General features: G+C 56.2%; 2 protein-coding genes across 7 annotated transcripts in view; one reads left to right on the forward strand and one right to left on the reverse strand.

Annotated features, from left to right (window-relative positions):
• NOC2L (NOC2 like nucleolar associated transcriptional repressor) overlaps positions 1 to 2,644 on the forward strand; it is a 41,865-nt gene extending 39,221 nt beyond the window's left edge. Inside the window, exons 18-19 of the mRNA XM_061347916.1 lie at positions 309 to 461; positions 2,372 to 2,644. Of these exons, the coding sequence (XP_061203900.1) occupies positions 309 to 457 (149 nt within the window). The 3' untranslated portion in view covers positions 458 to 461; positions 2,372 to 2,644. The remainder of the gene's footprint in view (positions 1 to 308; positions 462 to 2,371) is intronic.
• Positions 2,645 to 5,108: 2,464 nt separating this feature from the next.
• Positions 5,109 to 15,258, reverse strand: part of SAMD11 (sterile alpha motif domain containing 11) — a 163,430-nt gene continuing 153,280 nt past the window's right edge. For all 6 annotated transcript variants that reach the window (XM_061347903.1, XM_061347904.1, XM_061347905.1 and 3 more), the window contains 3 exons: positions 9,776 to 9,900; positions 7,272 to 7,382; positions 5,109 to 5,360 (listed from right to left, as the gene is read on the reverse strand). In XM_061347903.1, the coding sequence (XP_061203887.1) occupies positions 5,109 to 5,360; positions 7,272 to 7,382; positions 9,776 to 9,900 (488 nt within the window). The remainder of the gene's footprint in view (positions 5,361 to 7,271; positions 7,383 to 9,775; positions 9,901 to 15,258) is intronic.

Here is a 15,258-nt window from a genome sequence, read left to right on the forward strand (position 1 = left end):
CAGGGCAGGCTTGAGCGCTGCACCACTGGTGCTCCATAACAGCAGCAGACCCTGGGCTTGAGCAGTAAAACCCTGCCAGGTGCTTCTGAGGTGATGTCTCCAACTGGGTCCTGGCCTCCAGCACATGGAGCACATCCTTCTCTGGGCCTTAGTGCAGTGCTGTTGGAGACACAGGGTCTGTTTCCCCTTTAGCCTGGCTGTGCTCCGGAGGATGAGTGTTGGGATGGTAGAACACACGTACTTGATATCTGCTGCCTGTGTGCATGCTCATGTGCTGCTCCTCATCTCTCCACTCACATCACTTGCAGGTAAAGGCAAAGCCAAGCAGGCCTCAGATGACAGTTCAGAAGAGGGCAGCGAGGAGTATGGCGAGGATGATGATGATGAAGAAGGAAGGTATGAGATCGAGGAGGACGAGGAGGAACTGGACGACGACAGTGGCTCGGATGGTGAGTAGAGCAGTTGGGCAATGGGGAAGGGGCTCTTGTGCACCTTGGGGCTCCTCTACAAAGGAACCATCTCTTGTGTTCTGAGCTGCAGGGTGTCAGGAGGGACTCTTACACAGGCACAGCCTGGACAGGGAGAGCCGAGCTGATGCTGACAGCAAAAGGGTTAAGGTCTTTGCAGGCCTTGCTCCACCAACCCACCAGTCCCTTTCATCTCTTCTCAGGAGCCTCCTGCAGAGAGGCTCAAACAGGCTCCTGAAGTGCAGCCCCCCTGCCCCAGCAGGGCACTGGGCCTTGCTCCAAGGCTCTCTGCAGGTTACCCAGCTATGGGGGCAGAGGGTGCTGTGCACTCCTCATGTGAGCAGTGCCGGGGCTGTGGGTAACCCTTTCCTTGCTGCTTCTCAGCCGCTCCTCCCAGGATGGGACTCGTAGGAGACCCTGCCCAAGCGCTGCTGCACCTGGGGCTCCTCAGACCCCAAGAGCTCATCTCAGTCTCCCTTCTTTTCACCTGAAGTGATGTTTTCCCCTTACTAACCCTGATCAGTGCAGGTCAGTACCTGCTGCCCGGAGGTACTGGGCAGAGCAGTGGGCATCAAGGTAGGAGGTTTCCAGCTCCATGCTTCTTGCAGTTCTTGCAGCCCAGACCAACCAGCTAAATAGGTACTGAGGAGGCCACCAGCACCGTGTGGATGCCAAACCAGGCTTTGGTCCAGCTGAGGAGAGAGCATCCTCCCCTTCCAGCCCTTGCACAGCACCGCAGGCAGCCGGGAGCCTGCTCAGCACCCAGCAGAGCAGCTCAGGCTCTCCCCTGTCTGCCAAGCCCTGTGCTGAGCTGCAGACAGAACCAGGGCCTGCCAAGGGTGTTCCCTTGTGTGCTACTTCCCTCGCCCTTTGTGTTGCAGCAGCAGGGTCTGCTCCTCACAAGCCATGGGGTGCAGGACCCGCCACTAAAGCTGCTCTGTGCTGCCTTTCCCTACGAGTTTGGGGAGCAGGAAGGGGGAAGGAGGCCAAGCGAGAGCAGAGCGTGCCTGATTTAGCATGGCAGATGGCTGGGGCTTGGCACGCACGCCCAAGCCTCGGCGCCCAGAATAGATGGTGTTTGATGATGCTCTGACAGCGCCGGGAAGGAGCAAGGGGGAAAGTTTTCCCTCACTGCCTTTTGGAGTATTCAGGAGGAGAAGCACCAAGGAATGGTGCTTGGGGGGAGCAGGAGCTCTGAGCCTCCCTTCCTCCAGCCCTGATGCAGCTTCAGAGCCAGGTCCTGGGTGTCCTTGCTCCTGGGTACCCGGTGGAGCTGCAGTGATGCTCCAGCCCAGGTGCTCCTGGCCTGTGGCGCTTTTCCAGCCACCCATGGGGCTGGGATGGGGCAGATCCGCCCTTCCCAAGCCTCAGGCTGTGTGTGCTGAGTGTCTGTGTGCTGCTCATTCATACATGCAGCCTGGTCAGGCAGTGAGACAGCGAGGAGCTGGTGTCAGCTTCCCAGCCTGCAGCAGGGCCTGAGGGGAGAGCTCTGCCTGTGCTCCCACTGGAGGGAGAGGGAAGGGCACTGGGAATGGGGACTGTCCCCAGAAACCAGTTCTCACTCGTGCTCCCCGCTATTAAAGCACCATTTCAGAGAGGAGGGAGCATGGGGTTAGTTTTACATTGGGAGGCTCCTTCCCTGCAGCCCTTCATTCCCAGCCTGGAATCTCTAGTGAGGAAGACTGACCTGAGCCACGAGGGATGAAGGCCTGGAAGCACCCATGTTCCCCTTGCCTCAGGCATAGCAGTTATTCAGGTCTCCCATCACTCCCTGCAGAGCTCTCCTCCAGCTGAGAGCTGCAGCAGCACCAACAGGTTAATTAATGAGGGGCTGGGATTAATTAGCAGCCCATTGCAGTGCTCCCAGTGCACAGGATTGAGTCCTCCCTCTCCTTCCCCAGCAGAGGAAGGCGCCCGCGTTCCGCAGGGATCCCAGCCGAGGAGCCGCACGGGTGGGATGTCCCGAGCTGACCTGGAGCTGCTGGCGCAGGGAGACGAGGACCTTGTGGAGGACTTGGCCTTCTCTGACGATGACTGAGCCCCCTCCGAGCTGCTGGTACCGCAGCACCCATCCTGCAGCACCCACAGCCGGGTCCTGGAGCCATGGTGAGAGCTGGGGGGGCAGCCCTGGGTGCCACCAAGGACTCGGCAGAGGCGCTGCTTGGACTTCAGAGCTGTTTCCCACCCATCCTGGTTTGGGAACAGTGGGATCGTGCTCGCATCCAGGCCAGTGGGACTGCTGAGCATCAGTAATAAACAGCCCTCATGAAAAGCTGCTGCTTTCAGTAGCACAGGGCTCAGTTTCAGCTCCTGGAGCAGGAGCCAAGGGGAAGTTCTTTTGTCTGAGGGTCTTAAGATAGAGGAGGGGTGCAAAGATGGGAGGAAAGGGGGGGAAGAGGCAAACTAACACCATAGGAACCAGGCTTTCATTTTCTGATGGGTGTTGGACTTGCTTAGCACAGCCAAGCCCCAAATCTGACCCCATGCTTTGTACCACACCTGCTGTTAATGACCTAAAATCACCTTTGGAGCCAGTTCCAGCTGCTGCTGAACACGTTTGTTGTGGTCCTGCCATCAGCAGTGATTGACTGCAGGTGCCTTGGGCATCACTGCATCACCTGGGAAGCTTCTAGGTGCAGCTCATGCTGTCTTCCTGTTGGAGTGTGGTGCTTGTTGGGAGGCCATTGTGTAGCTCAAGGTGGGTAAAGGCAATAGGAACAGCATCTCTGTAGAGACCACTGTTACCTTACAGCTGTTCTACACTGAGTGCTGCTCCTCTCCTGCTTCCAGACATCATTACTGCACAGCTAACACTGCTGCAGTGTGATGGGGTGGGCTGTTGGCTTCACTTAGTGTGCTTTGGAGCTTAGAAGCTGGAATAGGGCTGGAGAGGGCTGCTTTTCCCAAGAGCAGTTACAGGAATCAGCAGCCATGCACCTAGATGCCCTCAGTCCTTTAAATGGGAGGAAGTAACCTCAGAAATGGGTAAGTTGTGTTTTATTATGCTCATCATCATTATTGTCATTGTTATTATCATTTATAGCCCACTTTGAGAGGAACAAAGCATCTGCTGCTTCATTAGCAGCCCTGGAGTGCTCAAGCCTGAGGTTCCCTATGGCTGGTAAAGGCTCTGTCACAAGGGAGCTGACTGCAAAGATGAGGCCCTAATGATAAGCAAATGCGTTGTAACTTACCTTTTAGTCCCAGAGAGGACGGAGTTGTTGTTCCTCCTCCCTCTGACTTAGTGGCAAGCTGAAGAACCAACGCTCAGGCTGGCTTTTAGGCCAGAAACGCTGCAGCCCCAACCCACAGAGAGGTAGCACCAGCAGCAGGGTAACACACAGTGAAAGAGAGGAGATTCTCAGGTAAGAAGCACATGCAAGGAGCTCGGGTACCGGTTGGAAATGAAGTGTTTCTCCTTTTTATTTAAACGGATTGCTGGGCAGCGTTTGTATGGGGATGTGATGGGCAATGGCTGGTTGGTTTTTACAATAGAAAGAAGCTAATGTACCACCAAGCAAAGTTTGGTAACAAAAGGAGGGCAGCACGTGCAACCTTGAAACAGAAAAGGGCAGGGGGAGCAGAGAGGAAAGTACCACGTGTGATTGTTGTTCACAACTGTACAAGTCACAGGAGGGCACCCCCAGGAGCTACCATCGCATTCACAGTAGTAAAAACTCCTTCTTACCCATTGGTTTTAGCCTGACCCCCCTCCCCTCCCAGCATCCCTCCCCTGCTCTGGGAACGCACAGGTACCTGTCTCATGGTCCACAGCAGGCCAGAATGTGCAACTGCATCCACCTCTGTAACAAGGCTTGTAAAGAGAACCAAAACAACCCCACAACAAAAGAAACCCCCACCCCAATGGAGAAATGAGTCTGTTGGACACGTGAGGGAGGCCGGGGTGCCCCTGCAGCCCACCAGAGCACATCGCTGGGCCTTCTCTTTACAAAGCATCCAAGGGGCAAACCCGAGCGGCTCTGCAGGGCTGGAGCATGGGCAGAGCCTGTTCTCTGCGTGCCAGGAGCGGGGGCAGCCCCCGGCCTGGGCCGTACCATCCACTCCGAAGTAAACATGGACCCGAACTTGCCTTTTAGGTCTTCTTTGTCTTTGTTTTTGGCTGTCTTTGGTATTGGTTCAAAGTTGCTGGAGATGCATAGACACCTGAATGAGGAACTGAGTCCAGTTTGCAGGGAGGAGGAGCCAGCTGGGAAGGTGGGTGCTGTCAGTTCTGGTGATGGGGTTTTCTGCTCAGGGATGCTGAGTACCATGGGGAGCAGCGGTCGCCTCTTCCCTTCCCGGTTTGGAGCCACCCCAGCCGTGGTTCTCTGAAGGCAAAGTGTTCATTCCCTGTCCCACGGCTCTGGGGAGCAGAAGGGGGGTGAAAGGGAACGGGGACGCTGCTGCAGGCTCTAGACCCACTCTCCCTTCACTCGCGTTGTCTCAGGACATCTTTGGATTGTTTCCTTCCTTCTCTGTTTTAGTCTCGGTTGGGTTTTCTCCACCCCAACCAAAAAGCAAATGCATCCAATGCAATGCAATGCAATGCAGTGCCCCCCCTCCCTTCCTCACCCCCGTGTTTCACACAGCTGAGGGAGGCTCTCGACCTTCACTTGGCTCCACCGGGAGCTGCCCCTCCAGTTAGGACGGAGGCTTCGTGGTGTCGGTGCCGAGCGCGGCCAGGACGCCGGGGGCTCCGTTCTCCTGCTTCGGGGACACGCGGCTGGCGGAGGGGAGGCCGCTGAAGGGGGAGGCCACGCTGCCCGTGGACGGCGGCCGCAGCTCCGCGGCTGGGGGCAGCTCCCGCTCCGGGGGCCGCAGGCCGGGCGCTTGCAGCGGGAAGGCCATGGGGAAGCCGGCCATGTACAGGACCCTGCCCACCCGCTTGGCCACCTGCGGGGAGAAGGAGGAGGAAAGCAATGCAGGGTGGCACCAAGGGTCCTCAGGAACACGCTGAAGCCGCACTGACAGGCTACAAACCCACGTTCTGTGCTCCAGACTGGTTTGGGTTGGAAGGGTCCTTAAGGTCACCCATTCCTTAGATCTAACCTGAACTTGCCCTGTTTCAGTCTGAACCCATCACCCCTTGGCCTATCGCTCCCATCCCTGATGAAGTCCCCCTCCAGCATCCTTTTAGCCCCCTCCAGATACTGGAAGGCTGAAAGATGAAGAGCTGGGTACCACAGGATCACAGAACAGTGACCAAACGCGATGCCCACGTCTGAAGAGCAGGACTTGCTCTTAGAGGGGAGCTGGGATAACAGGGGAGGGGGGAAACTGGCTCCAGGCTGGCTGCTGTTCCTGCACAGGGAGCTGCAGCCTCTCCCTTCTCCTGCAGCACCAAAGGGGACTCCCGCAGCCGTTCCTGCCTCCCAGCAAGGGCCAAAGGCCCCACAAGGTTCCAGCACCTCCAACAGCTGGTTCCCATTTCAACTGGAACAGAAACACAGGCTTGTGCTCAAACCAGACAACTGCCGCATTATTCACTTAGCAACAGCGGGGCTTTGCTCCCCACTTACACAGACCCCTCCCCAGCCATGCCTTATTATAGACCTTTAAACACTACTGATTAAATGGAAGCAAGGTTCCCCCCCTCCAAACCCCAGCGCAGCCCAGCTCTGAGCTATTTGCCCTCCTCTGTTTTGGAAGAAACAGAAGAGTTTTATTTCCTCCTGAATTGCCCCATAGGGAACAATTGCCCACAGAACCTTTTTATTAGAGCCCTCGTAAACAGTGAGGGCTGGAGGAAAGCAGTCAAGTTCTCTTCTTGTTTTACCATCATGTAATGAATGTGTAAGCTGGGGCCTAGGGAGGCGCTGCAGCCCAGGGAGGTGCAGGCACACGATGCTGTCGCAGCCACAATTCCCAAGGGAATGCACTGGAAGAGCCTGTTCCTGACGTGTGTTCTGGGAGCACTGAATGGGGAAACAGAGCCCTCAGTGGAGGTGTCCTGCATCTGAGGCAGCTGAAATGGGACTCACCCAGAGTCCATGGCAAAGCAGTTCCATGGAAGCAGAGACTTGGGCACCAAGGCGCTGACAGGGAAAAGGGTGCTTTAAGAAGGAACATGGAGAGCACAACAGCAAAGGAGTGTGCTGGGAGGAAACGGAGTCCCCTGAAGTAAAGGCCTAACACAACTGATGTGGTTTCCATATCCCGTGTGAGCAGCACAAGCTGGGGGTGCATGGGGGAGCATGACCAGCAACTGAAACAGAGCCCGTGACTGGCCCAGCAGAGAAGGGAAAGGTCCATTATGCACTGGGGAGGAGAGGTTGTAACAGATGATGCTGAGATGCTCACTGCATTTGTGCTTCAAGCCTTGCCAGGAAGAACCACCAAGAGCCATGCAGTTACACACAAAAGGAGCTGCAGAGGAGTTGGGTCCAGTGTAGAAAAGAGCTGGTTCCTCAGATGGCTTTACCCACCTTTTAGGTACTTTGAGATGCTATTTTCACATTGATGCAAAAGCATCCCCCCTGCCTCACCTGGGTGCAGGTTTCCTTTCTTGGGAACATCCTAGCATCTCTTTTCCAACAGGAGCTGGTCCATGTAGGAGTTTCCCACTTCACCCTCTTCCTCCCTCCCACCACTTGTCCTGAGCTACTTCTTTCTGCCCCTGGCCTCTGAGTACCACTGGGTGACAGCTGAGGAGACGGAACATTCTGGAGTGTTGAATCCACAATTACAAGGAAATAAATGAGCAGTTATTGCTTAATGAACTATATTCAATCCAGGAGGTCCTGACAGCCCTTTCCTGCTTAGGGACAACATTAACATTTGCTGCTATATAGAGAGCGTTCCTACCTGTGACCTGATCTTCAGCGCAGGTCCGAGTTTCAGCCCCATGTTGTTCAGTAAGTGCTCTTCCGTCAGCAGGGGCAGGGTCTCCCCATCAATAGCCTGCTCTCGGAATACCTGGAAGCAACCAGAACACAAAGCCAGGCTTAGGAATGCCCCTGATGTGCCTGAGGCTCCTGTCTTGCCCTTGCACAGGAAGGTGCTGTGGAAAAGGTGGAGTGAGTTGGTATTGATGCACGAGGTAGGAACAATCCTGTATCCACAGCCAGGAGCCAGCGAGTGAAAGGAAGCAGATGGGAATGGGAATTGGGGCTGGCTGGGCCAGTTTGGATGTAACAATACTTTCATTTAGCTTTATGTTTATGGTGTGATGGGGCAGGAACAGCCCCAGGTTTGGGCACCTTTTCTTCCCCAACACTAACAGTGACATGGACTAATAACCATCTCAGTGCCACTGTGGTGTACGTGGTACCTCTGAACATGAAGGCAACACGCTGGCAGTCTCCACTGAGTGAAGCAGAGGCTGGTGATGCGCAAACCCGGACTCCCAACAGTGACAGCAGGGCTGGAGTAATCCCATGAAGAGCATTTTGCTGTGCCCACATTCCAGCCATGCAAACCTGCACCACTGTAACACACTTAAAGAGACAGGGAAAAGCCCTTTCTTTTGCCCCTATTTCCAATGTTGGGGTCATGCAGGAGTTCTCCACCTCCCCGGGACTGTAACAGAGGTGAAGGTCTGATCTTGCTCCATTCATTCTTCATGCACAGAGCAGGGCTGTGCTCACACCACCCCCCGGGGTCTTTGCATGGAGGGGCTGGATGCTCCATGAGTAAACTGCAACCCCTGTGTACCCAGGCCGTGGGGAGGTGTCAGGCAGGGGCCTGGTTTTCCCCATGACACCCACTTCCACAGTGCTTGTTCCTGGATGCTCCCCTGATGAACTGTGTGGGGCAATGCATTATGTATGCATGGTGTTACTGTCACTGAACACCCCAGCAAAGCAGAGGGGTTCAAGTCACTCTAAAGGCTTCTTTGCCAGCAGCAGCCCATAGCCCATGGCCATCCCTCTGCAGGGTGGCACGGGCTGTTAGAGCCGAGGCAGCTGAGCCGCTGCAAGGGGCCCTACCAACACCGGACCCATTCACTCCCCTCCCTCTGCAGCCAGCGTGGGCTGGGAGCCAAAAGCCTCCCTTTGCCCACACTGAAACCCTCCGTGAGCAGCCCTGTAACTTGAGGACAGCATCCCCTTGGGTGTCCCATGGGTCCTGACCCACCGCGGGGCCAAAGCTGAGCGCTGAAGCGAGGCACAAGCCCTTGTTTGTGTCAGTGCACAGCACAGCACCAGCCTCCTGCTGGTTTCCCTGGCAGGAGCAGCCTGCAGAGCAGTGCCAGACCTCCCCAGCACTGCGGGTTTGGAGAGGAGAACGCAGGCAGCGTGGAGCTGGGTCACCCCTCATAGTAAAACCTGCTCAGCACATGGCCATGGGGCTCACAAACACATCATATCCCTGCAGCCCGTCCAACGCAGCTCGGGCAGGACAGGAGCCTGGTTACAGCAGCTCCCATCATCAAACAGGGTGCCTGCAATGCCCTCAGGCTGCTGAACCTCTGCCTCCACCAGGTATTGATTTCTGCCCCACTGCTCCACCAGGAGCTGCCAAGGGAATGGGAATGGATGAGCCCCCTGCAAAGTGGCTCTGGTAAACGGAGAAGCTTCCAGGCACCTCTTGCTCCTCATGCCCCGGCACAGGAATGCAGACAAAGCACAGTGCCCCCGGTGCAGGAGCACGCTGGGGTGGGGATAACAGAGACGTGTGTTTTGTATGGGTGTGTTCGGGTTTTAGAGCCTTTTGCTTGAGCTTTAACACCCATCCCCTTTACCATCCCCACTAACCCAGCTTCACACACCCAGACCTGCTGCTTCTCACTCCCATCAACACCCATCCGTCCACCTTCCTTTGTAACCACTGTCCCCTCCCTTCCTCTCCCCACAAGCAGAAACTGCCCTTATACACACACAGTCACCCTGATCCACTCTCAAACACAACCCAAACCCTTGGGGACTGTTACATGTACCCCATCCCTGCAACAAGCATTTGCTTTCCTAAGTAAGTGCTGCCTCTGGCCTGCGTGCACTGTTCTCTGCTCCCCTGAAGCACTGGCTTTAACAAAGCACTTCCTCAGGTCTCATCTCCATCTCCCCTCTATCAGGTTAAACCCATTCCCTCCTGTCCAGGCCCTTATACAAAGCATGGAAGCAGGATGCTGAGCTCTACCAGTAGCATGGCTGGGGCAGGCGTTCAGCAATGACCAACCCCTGCCCCTACTCCATCCCCTCCCACTGCACTCCCTTTATGGCTCTCCATCTGCGAGGCCCATCACACACCTCAGGACCTTCACTACCAGCAAGCAGCTGCTTCCCAGTGCAGCAGGGAAGCGGCTCTGGGAGCATCTCCTAGGTGGGAGAGGGCAAGCGGGGCAGAGCAGGGGCTGTGAGGAGCTGTACCTGAGTGTACTCGGTGCAGCCGGACAGGTTGGACACGAAGCTGCACACATCCTCCACCGTCCATTTGCTGATGTCTTCCAGCGCGGGGCTTTCCTCCCCATCCAGGAACAGACCTCCCATGGTGCCTGGGGGGGTAGGAAGGAGGGGAGGAGAAAGAACCATAAATCATTCCAATCCCCCCCGGACACCAGTGTGAATATGTTTCTCCAGCCACACATTCATCTTTAATGACCTGTCAATTAAAGCACTGGGCAGGGTCAATTCATAGGCCTCTTCCTCCTGGAGGTCCCCAGCTTGGGAAGGGGGGGTAAGGGAAAGGAAAGCAAAGCCCTGGTTAATGTATTTCATGTGTTTAATGCTCTTCAGCTGTGGGGACGGGAGAGGGGGAAGGGAGAGGAAAGAAACAACCCTCAAGGAGGTTTCTCCACACACACCGCAAAGCCAAAGGCTCTGCCTGCCCTGTGGGCTGCTTCCCCCATCCCTGCTCCTGGCAACGGGCTCCCAATGGGAATGGCCCCGGCCCCTCTCCCTGGTGGCCGCTGCCTTGCCGGAGCCTCCATCAGTACAGGAGAGCCCGCTCCATCCATGGGCTCATTTTCAGTCCACCCCAGTCTGAAGCATCCATGGGATCGGCTGGAGCCGGGTGAGGGGTGATGGGATGGCCCCCGCCAGCCCTGCTCCGTTCAAGCCCATGAGTCAATGCTCTGCAGCCAACAGGGGCTCAGGTCCAGCCCTGCCACCGCTGCCAGAGGTGATGGGCTCCAAAGAGCCTCCCCCAGCCCTGCATCCGCAGCACCTGACAGCACGGGATGGGCTGGCGCCTGGAGCTAAAGGAGAGGCACCAAGAAACCCCAGGCAGTTAACTCCTATCTACTGCAACGTGTGACAGGGAGCTGCAGCAATGAAGAAACCGAGTTCCAGAAGACACCGCTTCATGGGGGAGGAATAGAAGGTGCTGCCAACCTGTGGGACTCACTGCTGCACGGTACCATTCAGACCAAGAGGACATGCACAGGGATATGAACATCCATGGTTACAGTGCATAGAAAAGAGTTTATGAGGGATACAAAGGTCCTTCCCCCAGGGGTCTATCATGCCAAAACTATCGGTCCTGTAGGCTTAAGCTCTGCCCAGCACCATGGATGTGACTCCACTCCTTGGCTCCTGTCCACAGCAGGCTGGGTATCAGATACAGGCTTCCCTAAGTAAAGACAAGATAAAGCAGGATGCAACGAAACCCTGGTGGGAAGCACAAGCCCAGAGAACAAGGGGCCAATTCCCTGGGGAATGACCAGGTCAGAGGGAAGGGGCACAGGAAGAGCAAAGCCACGGGCACATTCCAAAGGAACAGGAAACGGACAGGAATCCACAGGAAGTTATCATGCCAATAGGATGCTTCTGAAGCACGAGCCGTGGTCAGACACCGGGTAATCACTTCCATGATGTTTCCACTCCCAGCTTCCCGCTTCCCTTCCCAATCTCTGCACTGTTCCTGTAGCAGCATCACCACATCCCTCCCTCCCTCCCTCCCTCCTCTTGGGGAAGGAGATGGCAACGTCTGTTGCAGCCAGAACTGCAGCCGATGGGCATCCCCAGTGCAAACACACCAGTGCCAGCACCCTGTGTCCCACTGGAGGCCAGGCAGCTCCTCATTCCCTTTGCTCCCTCTCCTTCCAGCCTGCAAATGCTTCCATCACTCGTGTGTGTGCTAACAGCCATGGGGAATGGCTGAGAGCTCGGTGCCAACGAGGCACCCCCAGCTCCCAGACAGACAGATGGACATGAGCCCTCATTCTCATTCCCATCCCCTTTCCCAGCTGCTTGTGCTGAACCCCACAAAGCACTCCAACGGCTCAGGGCTTTTTTCCCTTTATCCGCCCTTTCAGGAGAGGCTTTTCCCCTCTCCTCCTTTCAGGAAGGGGGGATGCAGCTTGGGAGAAGGGGGAAGTGCACCTGAACTCAATGATTCCAGGCACAGTCAATGCCCGGGTGAGACACCTCCATCTGCAGAGGGGTCAGACTGTACCAGCCAACTGCTTCCAAATGAGGTATTCCTTACTCCAAAAGCAAGCCCAGGATTGAGCTGCAGCAATGCGGTGCTTGGGAATGAGCTCTCCAGCCAGGGCCATGCTCAGGGTTTAAGCTCAGCCTGGTCAGTGCCCACCAGCACGGGCAGAGATTCGGCCCAGATGCCTCCTTCCCGACTGGCAGGGATGCAGGGAAAGGCATAAAGCTGCCCTATGCTCCCTTCTCCTGCGTGCCGGCAGTCCATGAGCTGCACCACATCCAGGATCATTCCCAGGGCTCCTGACACTGCCCCAGAGCTGGCCTAACAACTGCTTCTCCTCCATAAGCCTTTCTCCTCTGTGGTTTCCTCTCCTTTGTCTCTTTGTGCCCCCAGAAGGGGAGGGAGATGTCACGATGCACATGGAGATGCACACAGTGAGCCTGCTGTGGCCAGGGCTGAGGACAAGGCAGCCCCTCTCTATGGGAACCAGGACCATTTTCCACATACCCACACACAGAGGAATACAACACAGCCAAAGTATTTATCTCAGGGAGCTTGTTTTCCCTTCCCGTCTGTACCAGGGGAACAGGGACTGACTGCTGGACATTATCCTGGGACGGGGAAGGTAAATGCCAGTACTTTGGGTTCTGGCCTATGAGTGATTTCTATGGCATGGAATTGAAAGCAAGAGGGTAGGAACCTATTTCCACTGAAGTGAGTGGTGAAACGCCCCTAATCCCTGCAGAAAAGCCCCAAATCCCAAAGCTCCAAAGACTCAGTCATCACCCTGTGTATTGAGAACCCCTCAAGCCCAGGCTGTGAAGCCTCAGGTCCTTTCCAACTCTGAAGCCCCTGGAGCAGAAGAGCTCCTGTCCTTCCTCCTCAGGAGGACACAGCATCATCTGCTCCATCAGAGCGTGGCTGCTCCACTCACCTCTGCTCTGGCAGCCTGGACAATGGTAACAAATGGGTGCCAAGCAGCTGGAAGGGATGCACCTTCTATTATAATAATGGCACGTCACTGGCTCCTGCTGGACTCTGAGCATGCAGAAAGGGCAGCATCCATTCCCTGCCAGGCCTCCTGTGTCTGCCTCTGTGATAAATGATGGCCCGAGGGCTCGGTAATGGATTGTGGAGCCATTTCACCAGATGGGGCCCAGCGTGTAGGGACTGAGAAGCATCCATCGTCCCAAGCCAGGCTCCTGGAGCCAGGTGCCTATGTAAAACCCTCACCACCCATGCTGCAACCCGTTTGTAACTTCCCTTCCTCCTCCTGATATCCAGCTGCTCCAGAAGACCAGCTAAAGGCTGAGCAGGACAGGGAAAGCAATCCTGCCCATCCCAGGCAGGGAAACCTGTTGGGAATCCAAGCTGCATGGAGACACGGGAGCTTTTTACTCCTGCCTTCACAGGAGACATTCAGGTGCCAACTGGGAAATCAGTGCACAAAGCACTGGGTTTAATCAGCATTGCTACCACTCTGTAACCCCTCTCCCTGTGCATACCCCCCCTCCTTCCCTCACACTCAGGTCATGGAGCAGTGCTGGAAGCCTTGTGTTAATTGCTCTCTGGACTATGGATCAATGGGAGGATTTCAGCCTCCTGCACGCTCCATCCTCCTCCTTTTCCAAAGGACGGGGCTGGCGGTGGGAGGAGGAAGGGAACAAGGCTGCTGAAAGCTCCTCGAGATGAGGTCATCGAGCAGCAGCCACATCCCTGCAAGGCAGCTCAGGGAATCGACCCACCTCTGCCTGCCTCATCGATACCCATCCCAGCAGGGCCAGCAAACAGCTCTGCCTCCGAGGAGCCTCCCCGTGCTGGGAGGCCGCTGCCTGAACTCAGAGGTCCTTTTCAAGCAGCCCCTTCCCTCCTTTCCTGCCTCTGGCTGTTCCTTTTGGCCTCCCACGTTACCTGCCTTGCTAAGGTGGTTACATTATAATGGCAGCCTGCAGTGTGCAGCACATCATGATCATCCGGGCCAGAAGAGCAGTCCTGGTGCAAGAAAGTCCTTGTTCAGCCTGGAGAAGGGAAGGCTCCTGAAGGGGAGACCTCAGAGCAGTCTTCGATACCTAAAGGGGCTGCAGGAAAGCTGGAGAGGGGCTTGGGACAAGGGCCTGTAGGGACAGGCCAAGGGGAATGGCTTGAACCTGCCCAAGGGGAGACTGAGCTGAGCTCTTAGGCAGAAGCTCTTCCCTGTGAGGGTGCTGAGGCGCTGGCACAGGGTGCCCAGAGAAGCTGTGGCTGCCCCATCCCTGGCAGTGTTCAAGGCCAGGTTGGACACAGGGGCTTGGAGCAAGCTGCTCCAGTGGAAGGGGTCCCTGCCCAGTGTTGGAACTGGGTGAGCTTTAAGGTCCCTTTCAACCCAAACCAGTCTGGGATTCTATGCAAAAGAACTGTGGAAATGGCAGTGGAGGTGCAGGTCTGTCTTCAGGTGGTTTGTGTTCCCAAAGGCCAAAGCAACGCATCTTCACTGACACACGTTACCCCAGCACACCCCGCTGTCCCTGCAGCACGTGGATCAACACCACCCTCAACATTCCAGCTGCTGAACTCCCCTCCCAACCTCCTGTGCTGCATCCCAGTGCCCTGTCCTCCCAAGGCTGCTCCAGACCAGAGCTTGTGCTATGGAGTTGCACAGTGCCCAAATTCACTGATGCCCCATGAACATTAACACGTGAAGCTGGCTGAAAGCAACAGAGCCCTTTGGAAAAGACCTAGAGCCCTGGAAGAGGGCAGTGAAACACAGCCCTGAGCTCTGCCGAGGCCTCCAGACACAACCCTGGTATAAACTGGAAGTGATAATAATAAATGGCCCATTACAGTGCTGGCGGAGGAGGAACCCCATGCACCAGCGCCGAGCGCCACGGAGCTGTGCCTTTCCCTTCGGAATGCCAGGAGAAAAGGGCTCCTCAGCAGCCCAAGGCACCAGAGGATTTACCACCTGCCTGTCAGAGGAAAATCGCTTCCTCCTTCCTCGCTGGAGGCAGCTCTAATGAGCGATGGATGGGCAGAAGCCTCCCCAGCAGCTCTCTGCACGGGGAACAGGCGGCCCCAGTGACCCCCATGCTGTGCCCCCCTTCTGAGCAGGTCTGACCTCCTGCTAATTGCCCAGCCAAGTTAATTAGCTGAGGCAGATTTTGGCTCCTGGCTAGACCAGGGGCAAACCAGCCCCCAGGGTCTGAAACCCTGCTTTGTACCACACGTACTCACCCTTCCCATCTTGGCTGCCACTGTGGGGACCAGAGGCTGGCCATGACTTCCCTGCCTGCCAGTCCCATCCAGCAGGCACTGATCCAGCTGTACCAGTGCCTGAGAAACACACCACAGGCAGGGGAAAGAGCCCTCCTAGCTCTGCCCTGGAAAAGGGGCACAGCAGGGATAACTCCATCACCTCCAAGGGCATGGGGCAGCCAAGATGTTTCAATCACTGCCAGGGAGCTCTGTGACACCCCATCCCAAAGCTGCTGTCTCTGCT

The sequence above is a fragment of the Neopsephotus bourkii genome, unplaced genomic scaffold (genome assembly GCF_033783945.1).
Source record: "Neopsephotus bourkii isolate Nb327-2 ecotype Australia unplaced genomic scaffold, CSIRO-AGI_Nbou_v1 NB_333, whole genome shotgun sequence".
In the NCBI taxonomy this organism is placed as follows: domain Eukaryota; kingdom Metazoa; phylum Chordata; class Aves; order Psittaciformes; family Psittacidae; genus Neopsephotus; species Neopsephotus bourkii.